At 35.0% G+C, this 20,220-nt stretch overlaps 3 protein-coding genes across 6 annotated transcripts in view; 1 reads left to right on the forward strand and 2 right to left on the reverse strand.

Moving 5' to 3' along the window:
* Window positions 1–2,617, reverse strand: part of LOC136350654 (lachesin-like) — a 237,078-nt gene extending 234,461 nt beyond the window's left edge. The window contains exons 1-2 of one of the 2 annotated variants that reach the window (XM_066302609.1): window positions 2,480–2,617; window positions 728–1,068 (exon numbers count right to left, since the gene is read on the reverse strand). In XM_066302609.1, the coding sequence (XP_066158706.1) occupies window positions 728–809 (82 nt within the window). In that variant the 5' untranslated portion in view covers window positions 810–1,068; window positions 2,480–2,617. Of the gene's footprint in view, window positions 1–715; window positions 1,069–2,479 lie in introns of both variants that reach the window. The other variant, XM_066302608.1, reaches the window with a different exon arrangement.
* Window positions 1–20,220, forward strand: part of LOC136350646 (lachesin-like) — a 314,414-nt gene that overhangs the window by 106,790 nt on the left and 187,404 nt on the right. For both annotated transcript variants that reach the window (XM_066302592.1, XM_066302594.1), the window contains exon 3: window positions 14,996–15,059. The gene's annotated coding sequence lies outside the window, so the exon portion shown is untranslated. The remainder of the gene's footprint in view (window positions 1–14,995; window positions 15,060–20,220) is intronic.
* Window positions 16,798–20,220, reverse strand: part of Slip1 (SLo interacting protein 1) — an 88,072-nt gene continuing 84,649 nt past the window's right edge. Inside the window, exons 5-8 of one of the 2 annotated variants that reach the window (XM_066302568.1) lie at window positions 19,143–19,816; window positions 18,796–19,072; window positions 18,249–18,440; window positions 16,798–18,198 (exon numbers count right to left, since the gene is read on the reverse strand). In XM_066302568.1, coding sequence (XP_066158665.1) covers window positions 17,893–18,198; window positions 18,249–18,440; window positions 18,796–19,072; window positions 19,143–19,816 — 1,449 coding nt within the window. In that variant the 3' untranslated portion in view covers window positions 16,798–17,892. Of the gene's footprint in view, window positions 18,199–18,248; window positions 18,441–18,717; window positions 19,073–19,142; window positions 19,817–20,220 lie in introns of both variants that reach the window. The other variant, XM_066302567.1, reaches the window with a different exon arrangement.

Consider the following 20,220-nt stretch of genomic DNA (forward strand, 5'->3'; position numbering starts at 1 on the left):
AACTCCCCTGTGTAAAATTATATGCGTTCGTGTGTCTGACTCAAGCTGAAACCGGCAAATTATCGAAACGTCGAGTAAGCCCAAAAGGGGCGAATTAATTTAAGTTGTAATTGGGTGGCTAATGAGCAACCATTAGTGTCATTAAGAAGGCGACCAGGTTTAGAGAAATTCCAGAAATGTGTCAGCGGAGATATCAAGATTTTATGCAGATTCCGTTTCCCACCTTAAATCCCAAATCCTGAATAATTACCCCGCGTTAACACTTAACCATAAATAATAAGATTTGGAAACTAACCTGCGCTGCGTGTGAGACCGGGGAGCATACAAGCTGCTAAAACGGGAAAACTCAGATTTCACCATCTCTGTCATTCCAGGGCCGAATATCTTGGAAAGTGTAATGAGGAATCCCCGGTTTCAGTTTTAATGTGATTATTCCTGTACTGCAGTGACGTTGCTTTCCTTCATGGTAATGATTCGGAGAAAAATGGGGAAGTTACGTTGTGCATGAAACCTTTTTGGAGAGGACCGAAACTCCAGGCTTTTGTGTGGATTGCGCGAAGATAGGACAAAGAAATTTGTCACATTGTTATATGCGGCACCGCAAAAAACAAAGCCGCATTTCCATACTAATCAAAGGCAATAAAATCCGGCAGAGGTATTTGCAACACAAATTTCATGTGGAGGCCAATAAAACTACTTGGGTCGTTAAACGTACCGAAAAACTTACCTGTGCTAAGCTCCAACATTATAACCATCCAGGTAGAGAAAGCCAGCACTTTCGTTGGAATGGTGACACTCATCTTCATCATTGAACAGCTCAACTCTCGTTACGAACTGAATCACTGCACTTCACTATTAAGATATTGAAACACGAATCGCTCCATATTGCAACATTTGACACTGTTCACTTTAGCATTTGTACCGATTGCTGTATGCTGTGGGTATCAAGGGCTTTATTTTATTATCCTTGGGATACCGCGAGCTAGAAAGAAAAAATAAAAATATCCACGCTTTTGAAATGATGCGCCCGGAGTTGTCTTTAGATTTGCACTCGTTGTTGGATCCGATCTGGAATCAAAAGGAAATCCTGTTAGAAAGAGGTTTTCACTCCAAGCACGTGAATTCAGCAATAGCGTTTTGAAATTATGCTTTAGTTTTTCATTAATTCGAACCGGAACATAATGTGAATTAAAATTGGAGGCCATGAGAATAACGAAATTGAGAAAGTAAAGCTCTAAAAATCATTTTGCAGAGAATTGCACTGAACATTATAAAACTCAAGGAATTTATGTCGCTTATAAAAGAAGCAACGAGTGGACGATACAAAAAAATCTGAATGTGCAACAAAGTATTATATTAAATTCTACAGACTCAACTAGCCCAACTAGGCTACTAGTGACCAAGTTCCCCACTAGTAATGCTAGTAGTTTATTTTATACTAAAACTACGAATTTTTTGTTTTTATATAGAGAAACATGATTGACAGGAGGAAGGGAAATAAAAATGATAAAGAGGCGCGAGAAGTGTGTAAGTTGAGAGAGAGAGAGGAGTATAAATTTGAAATCTGGGCTGGAAAATTGCTAAAATAAAGTATGAGGGAGTGGTCCTATTATACAGGGAATAAGACCACTTTTAAAGGTATACTAAAAATGAAAGATGATTGTTTTCATCTTGTTTAGGGGAGCGTTTAGACAGAGCATATATAGAAAAAAAGGGAAATTCTATAGTATATTTGGAGGTGGTTAAATAAAGTGAATTAAAGTGAAATGAGAGATTTGCGGAAGTTTTAATATATTTGCAGAAAGGAAGGTGGAAGTTGAGACAAGTTACACAAGACCGGAGAACTGGTCGAAACTGACAAAAAGCTGAAAATATTTTTAAATTTGATACGCTGAAAACTTGAAATTTATGGAACATTTTCCAAGGTGGAGATTCATATTGCGGAATATTTGTTTGAAATTTTTCTTTGGTGTTTGGCACGTAGGTGTACTGATCAAAATCAATGACAGAGAGACTTCTATTGTCTATTTAAGCTTGAAGCGATTTTTCTATACGTCAAATTGCAGTTACACCCCTTTATGGATGTGAATTAGTTTTCCAGATACCTGTTTTGACTGACTAAAAAATTCTACTGCTGCTCCAATTGCGCACTTAACGCTCTTTAATCAATCCCTAATCGTGAATTAACGCTTCCAACGAATATTAGTAATGCTACAGAACCTCTATTCTTATTAGACCTAATAGAGACTGGTGCAACGGCCTTTTTGTGAACCTCAAAAAGCCCTAAACGCCCACTTACATTCCTTCGTACGCGAGAGCGAAATGCATCTTTATAATAAAAGCCCGACCTGGACAAGTATTTTAATATTGCCCTTATTCACGCTACGCTTAACCCCAGCATTCGCCAAGTATGTTAATTGAAGCTGCATGCCTGTTGCCAAATTAGATTTTTGCATTCAAAAAAAAAAATAGCAAATACCTGAGCGCTCCCTTGAGAGTTAATCCTCGGAAAATCTGGCACCCGAATAAGTTGTCACGAAAATTTTCAAACAAGTCACATGACAAGCGCGCGAAAGCGGTCGGAGCTTTGGAGCTTTTGTAGTACAGTTAACCAAAAGATTCGTACGAAACTGTGAAGAGAGGAAATAACTGGGCACAATTTTCCTAATACGGCGCAGCCGCCCGGTCAGAGCGCATGACCGAACCGTTTTCTCACCCTTTATTTTAATGTGATTGCTACAGAATGTTAACTAGCTACCAATAATGAGCTTATACCTATCAACAACTCATTTGTTTTATTTTTAAATGCCGGAAAGCTCTCGACTGGCCCACTCTCGGTACGATGCTCCTTGAATGTTTTCCATGCCGATTAAGCACTCGAAACAAACATTTTTTAGCAAACCGCAGTCTTTTTTTGTATTAAGACTTTGGTTTTCCAAGACCTGGAAGAGGAATCGAAATCGCTGCGGGCGGGATGAATACTGGCAAGCAAAATCCTCTTTTGGGCTCGTGTTACGTAATCCATAATCCTTGATACGGTCTGTATAATCCATAAAGGAATCTGAGAGGGCATGGAGATTAATTTAGCAATGAAATTCCGTTAGCATATGTGTTATGCTCAATTTGGTGTACTAATAGCCCAATGGATTTTAGATTAGGAGCCTCCGGGCGAGGTGCATAAAAGGGAGGTAAGTGTTACATACATTCGGTTTATTAGTTGGAACAGAACGAGCAGATACTCGCTTTAAACTGTTGTCAGACTAAATTAGGGTTTCTGTGTAATATACGAGGTGGGTCAGTATATGATACGCATCTCAGTTTTGCTTCCTGATTAGTAGGTTTAAGGTTAAATTCATGAAGTCATGCAGCTCGAAAAACGCCAATGATTTTAGAAATGTTAAATAATTCAGAAAATCTGAGGTAGTTATAAGTTTTTAAGACTCATTTTAAATTTAATGAAAACGCGTACAGCCTTTGGCGCAATATTTTGGCAGTTGCCAAAGCTGAAATCTTCAGTTACCTAAGCTAATATTCGGTATCCGCGTTCGGTGTGTAAATGGTATGGAAATCTTTCGCCCTATTATTCAACACACATATGTGGAACTCCTACCTAATTTACGATAACAAATCCCCCTTTTTCTATAATCTATAAGAAGAATAATTCGGCTCAAACCCAAACCCGCGTGCTTGATTGAGTCTGCTAAAAATATCCGGGCTCAGTTGTTGAAAGTAGCTTAACCGAAGCAACCTTAATTGAGCTTGAAAGCAATTTTCTCAAAAGCTTTAAAAAATGGATCTATTGATAACTCTATTCATATCGATTGGAGATTGAACCTCTGTCTGAATGGGAAATAATTTAAAATTCGCCCTAAAAGCAGCCTTTTTCCCCCAGAAGATTCTGACAAACTAACCACTCCATTTATTTTTATATATGTATCCTCAACGTCTTTATAAGGAGGTCACGTTCAAGATTCTATGAAAGTGTAATATAAAGGATTTTCAAATGGCGAGTATCAGAATTGGCGAAGAGCATCTAAATGCGTAAATATCTTGTATCCTATAGGGACTTCTATCTGTCGCGAGCTTTTTTGCTTGCAATCTCTGGAAAATATTCCCTGACATTGTAAAACGATGTTGCCACCATATAAATAACCGACTCAATCAATTTATAGCGAGGGGTTGACCTTAGTGGATCCCCTAAAAGAAAAGGAAATTCCTCTACCTATTGTGTTTATTCTATACTGCAAAGCTGCCTTGTCATGTGTTGTTTTTGTTTCTATTGTTTGCAAAAAGACACAATTTCTTTCCTAGCTCCATTGCGACTCACGATAAATTGCCAAAGCCTAAATGTGATAAGATTATATAGATACCTCTTCTAATAGTCAAGAGTTTTGTTTTTCGAAGATGTCAACTAATGGACTTCCGTTTTCGTTTCACATTGGAAGCGACGAATGGACTATCCAAACGTCCTCCGATCAATAATTAATAAATACCTCCTCCTTCTCAGCCATCTTTTAAAAACTTTTGATCGCCATTTAACTTTTAAGGCCTCCGACTGGGACTAATTTTATCCGGGCCAAAACTGTACAACCCCAGTAAGACTATAGATTAAAATAGTTTTGACATTAGGTTTAGCCTGCAAACCATATTGTTCAAGATTAATGACATCTTAGAATGATTTCAGGGATTTTCCTAGCCAAGATGAACGGGTGACCTATTAAGTCAGAAGCCAAACTTTAGGCAATGGATTTCCTTCTATTATGCTTTACCAAGAGTGCATATAAATCTAGATTTATTATATTTAGTATCGGAATTTACACAATTTTTTTATTATGGTCGCAGATTGGAAGATGATAAAGCAATGAGGCACTTATTACACGTTCGGAATCCAAGCAGTACGCACATTGGCGTAGCGCGCTTGCTTAATATCTAATAATTTTGGTTTCAAGAGCAGGAATTTTTGAGGTATCTAAAATTGGAGAACACATGGTCTAACACGATTTTTCTATGCGTAAAAATGTTTCTCAAATAGAGAGCTTGAATTTCAATTCTGTTTTCATTGTAGTGTAATGATTTCGACTAAAACAAGGTACGTTTTTTGATTGAATGCAGTGTCTCCTTGTAGACACGAAATAACCAAACAATAACAAACGATTTGTTTTCATTAGAAGCAGTAATTTCCAACTAAAAGCAAAAACTCTGGAAACTTGGTCTTGTCTTGATTTGCCAAATAATAAATAGGAAAAGTTGCGTTGCATTGAAATGGTTAGTTTCATTCAGTAGTGGTTGTTTGTTCAGAATTAAACTCTGGCCGAACTATCTATAGAGACTGAAGATTTCTCCTTTCCGAAAATTGAATGCCACGTTTTTTCGTCTGTTTAATTTTCTCCCAAAGCATCAAGACTGTTTTCCCACTTCAGAGGTAAGGGATGTTTAAGTTCCCGGCTTTTAATTTACGATCAATTGGATTTCGATCAATTAATCCAATGTAGTTTGAAATGAAACTATCGTTGTGTTCGCGAAAAATGTGTGGCGATTAAGCGAATTTAAATGGAAATCTTGCCTAGCTTTATACGGCAAAACTAAAATATAATTAGGAGACTTTCCCAACTTCCAACAATAGCCTATTTGGGAAGTTATTTCAAAAATGCAAGTATATAATGATCTGATTGAGGAAAGTAAGTGCATTTTAGATGTTAAGTAGAGAAGTTCGAGAGTTTAAGTATATAAACAAACAACAAGTTTGAAACTCGAACTTTTTACGGTCAAAATATTCACTCTGCTTAAAAATGATGCAATTTTTCATTTAGCAGGAAGCCGTCAAGGCAACTTCTTGTAGTCGCAATTTTGGCTGCATTTATGCAGGATGGAAATGATGATGAGACTTGAGATTTTGGGACGACGCTGCTTTCAATTTTTTTCAATATGACGAAATTTAATCACTAGTTATTGGATGTGTCGTAGCGCATGATATGTAACAGAAGCTAAGATAGCGTAACCACAAATGTAGTTCCCAGGAATGCGTGTGTATGAACATGGTTTGAGTATATTTTATACGGAATTACAGTGTTTATGGTGTGTGGAAATTTGATGGAAACATCGTTAGATTCTTCAGAAAATTACGTTCGACAGTTTTCTCAAGCGAGAGCGGGCTGATCTATCGCAATATCGAGACAAAACGATTCTATTAGTGTCACACTCCTATTTCCGTATATATTTGTGTCTCTGGGATGATATTCCCCCGTAACAGCTAAATAAACAACACACTTCAACATATTTCTGTGTATGCTTCATCGGATTTAGGACCAGCAAATCTAAGCACTTTATATGTAAAATAATATTTTCTACATCCTGGTTTTCCAGGATTCGGTATGAAATGGAAAGAAATGCATTTTAGGCGATAAAGGCGGTAGTGGTTTATGCGTTGCATTCAATATCTTCAATGCTTTTCCCACAAACTCGATGGGAAATAAATTTTTCAAATTGCGGCTGCCTCAGTTCATTTATTATTTATTCGCTTTGCGTCCTCAGAGTGAAGAAAAATCCCCCGGAATAATTAAAAGTAAAACAAACGAACGCGGTTAATCCCGTAATATTAAAAATTAGCTCAACCCCGGGGCAAAAAGGCTAATTTGCAGTATTCCCAGGAATATTCTTAATTTTATTTTAAGTTCTCGAATTAAATCACACTGAAGCTCAAATGAAAAGTCGCATCAGCCGGGTTCTCCGAAAGCAAAATACAAAGAACGGAGCTTAAATATTTTAAATGTAGAGCTCAACCCCTTTTCTCTAAATGGCAACAAGTTATTTCAAATGCATGTCAAGTTTGTGTTAATTTTCAAACTCGATAAACTGCGCGCACGACAATTTTACGAGTCAGGGTATGTTTTTTAAAAGGTTCCCTCGAATATCTGGAGGGAGAATTAACGATTTCAAAGTTTAATTATTTTTGTCTCGTTCCTCCCAAAGCTTCGTGTCACATCGGTTTTGGGGGATATAAAGCCAATTATTTATAAAAAAGAAAAACTCGATAAATGACGAATTGAGATACAAATTAGGTATGGAATTGCAAATTTTTGTTTTAGGTCATGTCGCATGTTGAAACTTGATTAATAATTTTTGCATGAAAAATCATCATTTCGCACCACTATTTCAAGTGTTGGGCTGCCTAATTCAGTTTTTGTTCATCACAAGGGTCGGTTATAGCACTGATTGATCCGATTGACACTCTAAAAGTGGTCATTCCTGTCGTGGTGTGGTCGAATACGACATTAGGCCTATTTCAATGTCATATCTAGATATGAGTAAAATAAGTTACTCAAACTAGAATCAATAATTGTGAAAAATAATAAAATATCCTGCCGAGTATTCTGCAAATGAGCAGATGATAGAATTTCTCCATATCCATTACATTCTATGGAGGGAACTATTTGAAAATGAGCTAACTCTAACTTTGTGAATCAAATTTCTACTTAAATGGCAATATAGCAGTATCAATTCAGTTCGGTTAATCAATCAGCTCGAAATAACCGAGCTTTCTATAAATTGAATCCATTCTAGCCATCTCTACATCTACGTGACCAATTAGCTTGAATAGATTGCTCAGCAATAACATAGCAAAACGACTCAAGATAACGAAGAATATTGCTATTTCACAATAACTATATTTAACTTGTAGTTGATCACATCACATCCGGAATCTGCCGATTTTATTGCTTCCTCCAAACTACTATACCGATTCGATAGTATACAATTTGATTATGTGTATGTGAGCCTCAATGAATTACTACTATAAAATCTTCAATAAAAAAAAAAATTGAACAAACCTCAGTCATAGTCTTTATGTTTTAACTCTTCGATTGACCAGTTTTGGACCGTTCTTTGAGACCAAGAATGACATCTTGATTCCTTGTTATCATGGAGTTCTTGAGCGTTATTAATTATATAATTTTATTCTTCAATTTTTGTTTCTAATTTTCTTTAAAAGCAAAGTGTGAGGAAAGGTCGAGGAACATTTTACTTCTCTAGTATACGATAGTTCGCAGTAAATATCTTTTTTTTAAACGTTGCTATCGTCCAAAAAATACAAATCCTGGACAAATAATTTAAAAAAAACTTCTCTTTTTGTGATCTGCAAGACAGTGTTGTGTGGACTTCAATAACTTTTCTTGCATCCAAGTGGCAGGCCTCATCGTCTGTTTTGGAATAATCTTCTTTCCTATGGTTACATGCCCGTTTTGAAGCTCTATTTCACGAGCATAACTCAAAATGGGAACAAACCTCTGAATATGACTGAAAGATATATCAGCCATACTGCGCACTCGCAAGTTGGTGCCTATTGGGCTTATTCACTAACAAAACCAATAATAAAGGAGTAATTGTTTTTGGGTGTATAATTATATTGGGGCGACTGTTAGCGTACGTAGAGGAATGTTATTTTATCTAGAGATTGCTCTTTCGGAAAGTTAGTTCCGGTCCTAAGTATAAGCTTAAAAAAAAAGGATTTGTCTAAGCCCGTAGTCCGCCTATAATGTAAATGTGATTTCAAGCTCGACAATCTGTAGGAAAAATAGAACAGCAATTACCTAACGCGGTCCCCCGATGGCCAGGCGTTTGATTTGGTTTTTAGGGGGTAAAAGTTCACCGGAAAAAGTCCATCCCTGTTGGGCAGAAATTTTTAATTTAAACTTCGCTTCGCTGTAATATTTTCGGGTAGTAGGGAGATGGAATAGTTTTTCCAATTTTAAAAGAACTCAATTCCATCGATTTACTGCCTAGCAAATGCGAGTTTGTATAGGAGCGGTATATTAAAATATTCTCGTTTTATTCTTGTCCTTTTGTTCTCTCGTTTTAGTTTCAATATTAAAATCTGGTTTCTGGACCACAAACAACAAACAGACAAACAGTTTTCAATTACTATTTGTCTCCCTATAGTTTCAACTCACCACTGCTGCCTCTGCACCCTAAAACAACTCCCTTGCCAAGTTTTGCATGGGCTCAACGGGTAATTAATATTTAATACCAGCTCGAATCTAAATGGTGTTTTTATATGCAGTTATGGGGAATTACACAGAAACCCGAAATACAAAATTCTTTCACATGAGCTGATTTTGGCTACTTTTTCGTACCGACCAATTTTTCCTAACAGCTGTGGGAAAAAATCTGATTAGCGTTTTGTGGTTTTAATTGAAATAAAACAGTGCAGAAGCAACGCAAAATATTCCCAAATTGAAAGCTAATGTTATTTTAAAGAGACAACCAAATTTTTTTGGGCTTCTGTCCGCCCTAAGGGATTTTTTGCATTTGTTAGTAGTTGTTGAATGACAATGAGCACTATTATATACTCGGAATAAGCATCTCCGGTTCACGTCACTTTTTCCGCGTATATTCGTGGACTGATGGAATTGAATCTGCATTTTAAGTTGCATGTTTACATTGCGTTGGTTCTTCAATGGTACACCGCATTTATTCAGACTGAAAGTTTGGTTGCAATTGAGCACTGTCCCTTCATTAGTATACTTGTACGGTGTGATCATTTTATCTTGATAACATTCCATTTTGCAATTACTTTTTTATTTTTAAAAATATCGGTACGTAACAAGCGCTGTGATCTAGGACTTCTTCACAAGTTTTTTCTAAACTCAAAATACATTCCCCCAACTGTCAAATTTGACATTTTTGACGTAACTTCCATTTCTTTAAATGTAGATTTGTGTATATTTTTTCGTGTTCTCGGGAAAATTCTAAATATATTTTATATAAAATTTAGAATATCTATCTCTTAGCGTCAGTTTAGTGTGCCAACTTAAAAATTGAAAATAGTTTTCGTATTATGCAGGTAGCCTCTAAGTTAAATAGTTTTTAATTAAAATGAAAATGAAATTTTAATTTTAATTTAAAATTTAAATTTAACGATGTTGGATTTTTTCTTTTGAGCATATGTGAAAAGTAAAGTTTACGAAACTCTCTACAATAACATTCACCAATCAAAATTAAAAATAAACGTTTTTCAAGAATTAAAAGAGAAACCAGAAATTCTCATAAATTCTCTGACACATATTATCAGAATTTATCAAAAACACATTGAGCAACAGCAACAGAGTGGTGACGTTCACCAATTCTTTTAACAAATAGAAGCATTATTAATTAAGCATAATTAATTGTTATTTGATTTAATTTTTAATAATTGTTTTCATCAATTACCTAATAGATGTGAAATAAAAGAATAAGTTTATAACATTGTAAAGAAAAATAATTTCAATACAGTGTTTTAATACTACTACTATTGTTTACGAAAGGCAAATCGCTAACTCTAACAAGACTGTTTAGGTTAAAGGTCGTTTTATATGAAAACTATATTGAATTTGTAAATTGGCACACTAAGTTACATTAAGAGATAGACATGTTATGTATTATATAATGTTTAGAATTTTCTCTAGAATACCAAAATGACAAACTATACAGGATGTTCCATTTTCAAAAATGCGAGTCACATTAATGAACATCATAATTTGACAGGTATGGGAATTCATTTTAAATTTCCAAAAAACTTGTGGAGAAATTCTAGAAAACAACCTTTGTCGCATGCATCTCTAAAAACAAAAGAGTTATTGTAAATCGAATTGTTATCAACATAATATGATCAGACCGCAAATTACAGGTTCATGTATAAATTCCTGACAAAAATTCTTCTACAGGGTCGCTCTCACTTAACACTCTAAAACTTCATTCACATATATTCTCTGCAAAAATATTATTCTTTATTTTTGTATATAATTTGTCTTATATAAAAGTTGTCAATTTTTGATGTGCAGTATCAAAAGGCTTCATTTTTTTTCAACTTTGAGGTTTTTTGAACTTTTTATAATCAAAATTTTCTCAAAATAACATCCATTTTACATTTACTTGTCTAAACGAATAAAAAAATTATTAGTGTCTACAGGATGTGACTTTCATGAGGTCAGGTCCCTATTATCCTCCTTGACACTTTTGCAGTGCCCCAATAACCTTTTTTAAATAAAATTCACTGTTAAATTTAGAAATTTTTTCTTTTTTTATTATCTTGCTGACATTTTAGAGTTATCTGCAAATATACGAACCAACGCGCGTTTACTGTAATTCAGGATTTTGTACTAAAGAACATGTAAAAATAAAAGTTATTGTAACAGAAAAATAGCATGCATTGCGTGATATTTTTGCAAATACCTTTAAAACGGGGTCAGCGATATAGCAAAATAAGGAGGTCGAAAAAGCTTCTACATTGAACAATAAATTTGATTTTTCAGAAAAGAATGTTCAGTGGCTCACTACGTAAAATGAGGAGAGGGTCAAAGAGAGGAAAATATTATCTTGTAAATTCTCATAATCATTTTGATGCATCTAGTGAATTCAACATAAATGAATAGATATCGGTTCAAAATTCGAATTAAATATCTCAAAAATTGTTTGAGCTATAAGCAAAATTGGAAAAAAATAATTGAAATCTTGACAACCTGTTCTTTGAAACATGCCAATCTTTGTGTAAAATATATTAGTCAAATCGTAGCATATTGTATTTTGACAGAAAGAATATGTAAATAACGTGTGTCCTATTATTTTTCATTTGGTCAACTTTTATTTTACAAAACCTTCGAGAAAGAGTATTATTAACAATTTTGTTTCAGATGTGCCTTTGGTGCATATTTCCTGAACGAATATTGTCTTTCTGAATTGAATGTCTATATCAAAGGTATAATCAAATTCCCCACTGAAATATAACGTTTAGGAAATGGTTTTAAATGCGATCGAAGATAAAAGAAGCGTATAGTTGGAGGCAAACTATGCCCCGAAATTAATCCTGATGCCCTGATGGGATGAAGGCAGCTATCGATTTTCTAAATCATAATGCACAAGCTCTGAATACGTATAGACCAAACTTTTTATTTCGTATTCTTTCATATTTTGTTTGAATTGGGATATTAAAATTTGTTTTCTTTAAAATTCAAACATCGATAAGCAAAAATCACATGTCTACATTCCTTTAAGCGATGGTAGAATTACTAAGGATGGACTTTTATTAAATTTAGAAAAGTCGTAATGGTTAGTTCTTTAATAGAAATTCTGACAGTAAAATAAGAAAACGCGATGAAGCCAAAATAGTCTCGGAAAAGTTATGATTTCCTCTTAACCAGCCTTTTCTTAGAATCGTGCAGCACATACAAACAGAATGGCCGGCAGGAAAATTATAGTCCAGTATTTTATTTTGCAGTAGTGCGCGCCCTGTCCTCCAGCTACAAGCTAAAGCACAATTTAATAGGCGGGGTTTCGGGAATTTTATGTGGTGTTAATAAATTTTTTTGACGCTTTTTCTTGGATAAACCAAATCCCCTTGTTTGTCCGATTTAAAACGCTTAGGAAGAAAAAGCTTTTATCCATTTGTAACTTTATTCTACGGTAATCACAAAAAACACACCACATTTTTCTTTTTTTTACATATTTTTATTAACGATGAAAAGTGTCCCATTCGGCGTGTTGTGTGCGGTAAAGACATGGCTACGATCGGTCACTTCGAAAATCCTCCTCATCTTCAGGTTTGAAAACCACGTTATCCGCCCCATTCTTTCTACTCTGCACCAACTTGCCACACCTGATCTGGTACTGCCTAGTTGCAACGTTGTATTTCAGGAAGAACAGTGCCACTAAAGAATTTAAAATCCATGATGGCACCGCGATAAGGAAAATAATCCCGAATGCTTCTAAAACGGGGAGAAAATCTACATTATGACATCAAGCTGTTGAAAAACGATTTTTCGTCTATCAAGAATATTAATGAACGTTCCGAAAAAACGACCCAAGACCCGGCACAAAATCCTTCGGCGGGCCTTTTAGGCCCCTTCAAACCTATTGGCAATTGAATATATGCCTGGATTCTAATGGTTGATCACTATCTGAAATGCCCTTATGTGTGCGGTCACCCATGGTTCACATTTGAGCAATCCTTGGAGATAAAACTGTTTTTCCCTGAATTTCGTTTGTGGCTGCTGAAGTAGCACATAATACCAGTAGCCCATTTTCCTTAGTGACTATTTAATAGTCATCCAATTTTTACTTATATGCGAATCTCATTTTAGTTAATAGTGCGAGTAAATAGGTCTAGACGAGGAATAGGACACACACGAGATTGCATACGTCACCAACTTAATTATAAAGCATTTTTTTTAATATGTTAATCGTTGAATTCCTCAAAGTCAAATGTGAATTACCTATTTAACTTACTAGAATTGTCATTTTGTCACCACAGGAAGTGGTACGAGAAAGATTTGTTTCGCTTCTAATGAGCTTATCAAATCTGAATTATTCTTTAAGTGTTTTCGTTTTGATGGATACATTGATTTTTCTCTTACATATTCTCCCATATATAGACTGTCCAGGTTTTTTTATAGCATGATTTTAACCACATATTCTACACATAAAAATAATATTAGTTTTCTACATGAACTATATACAAAAAATGCTTTCTTAAAGAACTGCAGTGTGTTGAGGTGTTATATTTTCTAAATTTATTTTTTCTAGTTTTTAAAGTTTTTGAGATATTTAGTTCAAATTTTGAGTATAACTTAATAGCGTAATTAGACAGATGGCCTTTAAATTTTTCCGTGGTAGTAGGGAACTGGCTAAATGCAAACTATCCATAAGGATAGGTAGGTCGTGAAGGACTAATTGTGTGACCTCTTCGATTATCCGATTTAACACCTTAAGATTTTTATGTTTTGGGGTTTATGAAAGCAAATGTGTAATTTACTCCTGTCAACTCTCAAGAAGAATTTATAAGACGAATAAGATGTTGTGCTCTTAAAATAACTGCTCAAAATTTGAGAGATGTTCTAATGTCGGCGATCTTTATGACGTTATAATTTATGTGTAGAATGTAGTAACTTCTAACCACAACCTTGTACAATGATCGCTTTCGCGATCATTTGGAACAATTTCTGTGATAATAATTATTTAATATTGATTTAAATTATTTTGTTATTGAATAAAATATGACAGTTCATCAATTTATTCTGTATTTGAAGCTACTGTTATTCTTTTGCCTACTATTATTATTTATTTCTTTTCTGTTAGAACTCCGCTTTGCTCCTAGGTGGTCAATAAATAAATCCTTACTTCGGTTTACACTGTAGTAGAGCGTCAGAAAATATAATGTCAAAAACCTACTTGATACCAAAAGTAGTATGCATTACTTCACCATTTTGCAAATAATTCAAAAATGGTGACAGGTACTAAAATGGTTAAAACATATAAAAGCTTCTAAATTGGAGAGGCAATTAACATTTTCTAAAATTAAAAACTATGTGGTGCACCACATAAAAGTTTTGGGGGATAAAATAGGTCACAACCATAAAAAATATCGCCATGTTGATTTTCACCATCATCTAATATTATCTAATCTTGTAGAACTTAAAGAGAAACTTACGCTCAAAATTTGAGCCAAATATCACAAAAACTTTGGGAGTTATAAAAGTAAATTTTAAAAAAATGAAACCTCAATAATTTGTATTTTCTTAATAAAGCATTTTGTAATTATACTTTATATAGCAAACTAATAGAATTTTTATGCGTGGAACACATGGTTAAAATTTTGCACAAAAAATCGGGACACCTTGTATGTTTTTTTGATGTAAGTTGCCTCCATTCCAGATTTCTTTTAAAGTGTTAGTCAGATATGGCTTAATATTGGTGATAGGTAAGATTTATTGCAAAAATATTATCAGATTGAGATAGTGGAAATACGCCTCATTTGAATATCCATATTTGCTCGCATCAGTAGGTAAATGCGATTTAAAATATCACTCCTTGGGAATGAATAATGATTTCGAGAAGTGATTCATCTTTAATATACACAGGTATATTTTAATATCGTCTAACATGTTTTGAGCAGCTATGTATGCTTATTTTGAGTAAACGTACTTATTCTGAACACGTTTATCTTATGGCGTCATCTATTCCTTTTCAGATGTAGTGATTAAACTCAGCTCCAGAAATCAATATTGCTTGAAATTACGTGCAGTGTTCTACCGGTAAGTCTTCATATTTTATTACATTGCCAAACATTTTTTTTGTATATTTATCGTTAATTTGTGATATACAGTAAAATGAGGTTGGCTACTTCATTTGCCATAAAGGTTCGCATCTAATAAAATGCGGTTAAGCATTATTTTGGACATTATGGTGAACGGAGTATTTTGTAGAGCGGTGAGCGGTTTCGGAATGAAATGCTGTTTGTTACAGTAAACTTCGTACAGACCTGAACATTTATCTCCCTTACTGAACGAAATACGGCAAACTAAACACCGAACAGAACACCAATTTGGACGACGCTACAAACTTGTAAGATTTGCGAAGGTACATCTCGTCCTATCCAAATTAGGGTTTTGTTCGGCGTTCGATTCATTCCAAGGCGAAAGGTTCGACTGTGTACAAAACTTTAGAACACAGAATTCTTTCCCATGTTTCGAAGGTATATACATGAATTGCGTCTTGAATAATTAACCATTATGGCAAGAATTCTTTTTCAATTTCTACGGACGGCCCAGCATTAAAATAATCAAAATACACTTAAGAATGGACATTTATTTATTATATTTTCTGGTGATCTTGAGTTTTTTTCAATTTCATGAAATGAAGCCTAAACCTTTTTTCATTTTAGTTTAATATTTAAATTTACTTTATTGAATTAAACTTCAATTAATTGAATTATTTAACCTTAATTGATCTACATTTTTGGCTCATTAATTTCGCAACCACTTATATCCACGTGAATTTTTCATTCAAAAGCAACTTCATAAATTCCCGATAAGGAATCTGAGCACTACAGATTGAGTTAAATGCAGTAACAACCTTGGTAAGATTATGGCTCCCAATCACCGACGGTTACCCTCCGTAATAAAGTAATGAGGATGAGAAGTTGTTAAAGCTTCTTCGTTAAGACTCCTTCGAGGGATCGTGTCCACGTAGAAGGCTAGATGCTCGTAGAATTCTGTAGTGAAATAACACACTGAAGCGTATTAAGACGAAATACAGGCGGACCCTCCACCGAACAATCAACAGGGCGACTGGGATAGCTATATTGAGACCTGTAGAGCATTTAAAAAGCTACGATGGCATAGCAAAAGGACTTAGCTGAAAGAAATGTTGCAAAAGGTGCACTTGATTTTAGAATCTGCAATATTTAAGAAATTGAAAAAAAAGTTAAAAACGAGAATAAGATATTCTTTTTCATAAGGAGGACAGGCCGCTTTGCAGGGGAGTAGAGACTGAGAAGGAGTCATAAAGAGGTGGATTGGGGATTGAAATCGTAGGATTTCGCGTCCTTTCCCATCACTCTACTACTTCATTATAAAATGGAATATCTTCAAATATTTGATATTTTTCAGTAATCTAAATTGGCCTCATATTTTATTGCTTTTCTCACTAGGTAACCTGAAAAATTAATTTGAATCTTTAACTCTCTAATTTATTATTAATTGCCTGAGCTGCTAATAGGATTAGCGCCTAAATTTTGTACTGAAGAGTATCATGATAAATTGAAATATCCTCAATTAAAATTTTAAATCACGATTATGCCTAATAACCTGAACAGACTTCCAAATCCTAAAGCTTGAAATAATGAGAGTTGATTTGATTTTTAACTTTATTTTTTACGATCTCCTATAATCTAGTATTTTTCTTTTGTTTTCTAAATCTTAGAATTGTAATACATTTTTATATTAGCGGACTTTTTAAATGTTCTCTAGTAGGTCAAATAAAACACAATAGTAATCAATAATGTCATTATTTTATTCGACACTGAATATACAGCTAGGTGGAGCTAGATTCTTCATTAAATACCAGTGCTTGCTAAAAGCAATAAACAAACAACGAAACCAATATATGAAACTGCGATATTCAAAAGTAGTAGTTGATTCGCACTAGAAACGAGTTTAGAATTGAACGGTTTAACTGAAATTTTTATTAAAAACTACATTTCTAAGGAGTTTGCATTTGTTGCAGTAAAATTAATCAGGACATATGTCCTGAAAATCTTAAAAATTCGACAAAAAAATATTCATTTATAGAGTAAACTAATTTTCATAAACAAAAAATTAAATACAGCATTTAAAAAATTAGAATCAACAATACAACACATTTGATTCTCTAGTGTGTATCAACTTGACTCCGCCCGTACCTACAAAGCGGCCGATTTAATATTGTTTAAATAATATCACATATAGTTCATTTTATAAATTTGCGATAATTATTATACATATATTTGGCTATAGAAACAGATGTATAAAACAGTTAGAAGCGTTTTTGTTATAAGTATTAATAAATATACACATTTAGAGAGGATTATAGTGTTATAGAATAGACATCGATGGTTTTGCAGTGTTGGAATAATGCAACACCCTGTAAATTTTTTTATGAACAGGGTGAATATAATAATTCAACAACTATTATTTTTACAAAAATTAACATACATGGTGCGCTATGAGTAACCTTTAGTTTCGCCTGAAACCTCTAACATAGGCAATTTTAAGGAAACTGTCTACCTAATTGTATATGTATATTATATTGATATGTACACCTAAGAATATAAAAACATCACATTTTCAGTTAAATTACCGTATTTAAGACTTGCGTCTGAGGCAAAAACTATAATACAAAACGCAACATACTTAGGGCAGTACAAATGATAATAGACTTTAATAAATCAATGAAATGGAATTTTCCCTAAGTGCCACTTTAATTTACATTTTCAGCCCTCCTAGAAAGGACCATGAATTGTGGTGGTACCCATTACAAAGCCATCTTAATTTACACTACTTACTTATTTATAATGGAACTTCGTTCAGGAATATCTATACAATATCCTTATACAGTAGTCACCGACAATAACCCAACCATCTTTCCATTAGTCTGCGGAGCTTTCTGGCCATGAACAATGACTTCCTGCACCATATCGTGCCCATCTTTCTCCTTGTGAGTTCTAGACTTGGTCCGGTGCTTCTTGGCTGTGTTATCAATGTTATTGGCAGTTTTCCTCGAACTCGATTTTATGTGTTCTTCGGCTATTTCTTCTATATGTCTCGAGGCAGTCAGTATTTCCTGCCTTTGTTTACGTTCCCGGGATTTCTCTAGGTGCTTCTTGCGTTCTTCTTTGGTCCAATATCGCCCAATCTAATTAAAGAAAATTTAGTTGAAAATAATTCAAGTTGTTTTAGATCAACCTTAAGCTCAGAAATGGTGTCATCTTCGGTGGTTAAACCAGCTCTTTCTTCAGAAAGCCGTATTTCGCGATTTTTAAGTATCCTATTCCTAACAGGTCTTCTAACTATGTATCTCGTCCCATCAGGCCTCCTTTTAACTTTCCATTCCATCTTTGTCTCCATACTTTTGTCCTGGTGATTGGTGGTGTAGCTCTAAATATGCAAATAAATGTATTCTAACCACAATACCCTGTATAAATTAAATTTACAAAGCCTGACATTGTCATGCTCACACTACAGACATTGATTCCCTAGATATCAGGGCTTTGAATTAGTAAGTACCTGTCCGCTTTTGGAAAGTTTATGGGAAATTTTCAGCAAAAATTCTGGCAGTGTCTCCATAATTTAGTAACGAATTGGAATTTGAAATATTCGAAAATCACTATAGTGTGAACGTGAGAATACTATGTATGTATGTTTATAGTTTTACCTGTGATCCACTCACAAACTGATACTGACTAAGACTCCCTGACGTAAAACTCGTAGTAGGTTTAATGCTGCTGCTCACCTCAGGATTCTGCGCAACTAAAGCTTGTCTAAAAAGTTGTTGCTGCAAGAGCATCGTTTGCTGCAAATTAGCGACGTTGGTGTACATTGTGTCCGATAAGACATGTGCAGGGCTGAGCCCAACTCTGCGTGTGGGCGATGAAGGGCTTACGAGTTTGGAACTGGACTTGGACTTCTTGGCTTTCGCCTGTCGCTTACACGATTCACAGGTATTTTTGGCCTCCTTTTCTTTAATTGAGTCCTCTTTTTCTTCCAACGGACAAAGGATTAAAGTGGACCTAGGATTTGTCAGTTAGCTATTCATCTTTCCCTAGTACTAAAACTAAAAAACTAAAGTTAAAAACTAACCTATAAACATTTTTCTGTTTGGAATCCTGCGTCGCTGCTAGCTCAAAAGTCAAAGGATTGCTGTTTGAAGAACCTCCAGTATTATAAGCACTAGAGCTATTCTCGTGCTCTTCCCCGCTACTGTTGCTCTTAGGAGGTTTAGATTTGCTGATCTTCTTTTCTTCTTTCTCCTCTACATCATTAATACCTTCTTTGGTAGATGTCCCCACCCAGGCTTCTTCCTGATGCACTTTCAACCATTGCTCGATCATGTTATCATCACCAGGCTCATAAGGACAAGAATAGATGGGTTCGATCTCCCCATCGATTACGGAATCCTCCGGTATGGTCTCGTATATGTGTTCAGTGTCTGACTCTGGAGGAGGGATATGAGGCAGTTGGGGAGCTTTGCGCTTGTCGCTCTTAAAAGAAATGTTCTGCATCCGAAAATCCAGTTGGGAAATTTCCTGGTTGATAGAGTCAATTTTGCTCCGCACCAGGGAGTTGGTGAGGTTGAGTTTATCAGGAATGAAGTGTGAAGGTACTTTAGGGGCAGGACTGTCATTTTTAGGGGAATGTTGCGCTTCGGTTTGTTGCTGCACCAGCTGCTCTATAAGACTGTTCTGATAAGCTGCACTTTTGCCATTTGGAGACGTCAGTGAATCTATTGGCTCAGCATCCAAATATTCCTCACTCTGAAATAAAATCGACCGATTTTGCTTCCTGAGTTTTGATGATTTCTCGTCGCATTAGCAACCTTCTACCAAATGGTTACTTTTCATTAAATATGCCGGACTAGGACTAGTCTGCCTTTAGGCACGCGCAGGGTTGAATTGTGGAGATCTGGTTCAAAACCATTCTAGAGTGTTTTGGGAACAACCACTTCAGAGCCTTTTGAGCAAAACCACTCCAGAGCCTTTTAGGTAAAACCACCCCAAAATATTTATGGAAGAACCACTCCAGAACCTTTTTGAGTAACACAATTATAGAGCGTTTTGCGCTCACTGGCGGAAATGATGGGAAGTCCTTCCATAGGCCGGATATAAATAGTGGTTGTCAAAACCTCTATCCAGAGATAGGCCTGCACCTCAGGTCGGCC

The sequence above is a fragment of the Euwallacea fornicatus genome, chromosome 3 (assembly GCF_040115645.1).
Source record: "Euwallacea fornicatus isolate EFF26 chromosome 3, ASM4011564v1, whole genome shotgun sequence".
Classification (NCBI taxonomy): domain Eukaryota; kingdom Metazoa; phylum Arthropoda; class Insecta; order Coleoptera; family Curculionidae; genus Euwallacea; species Euwallacea fornicatus.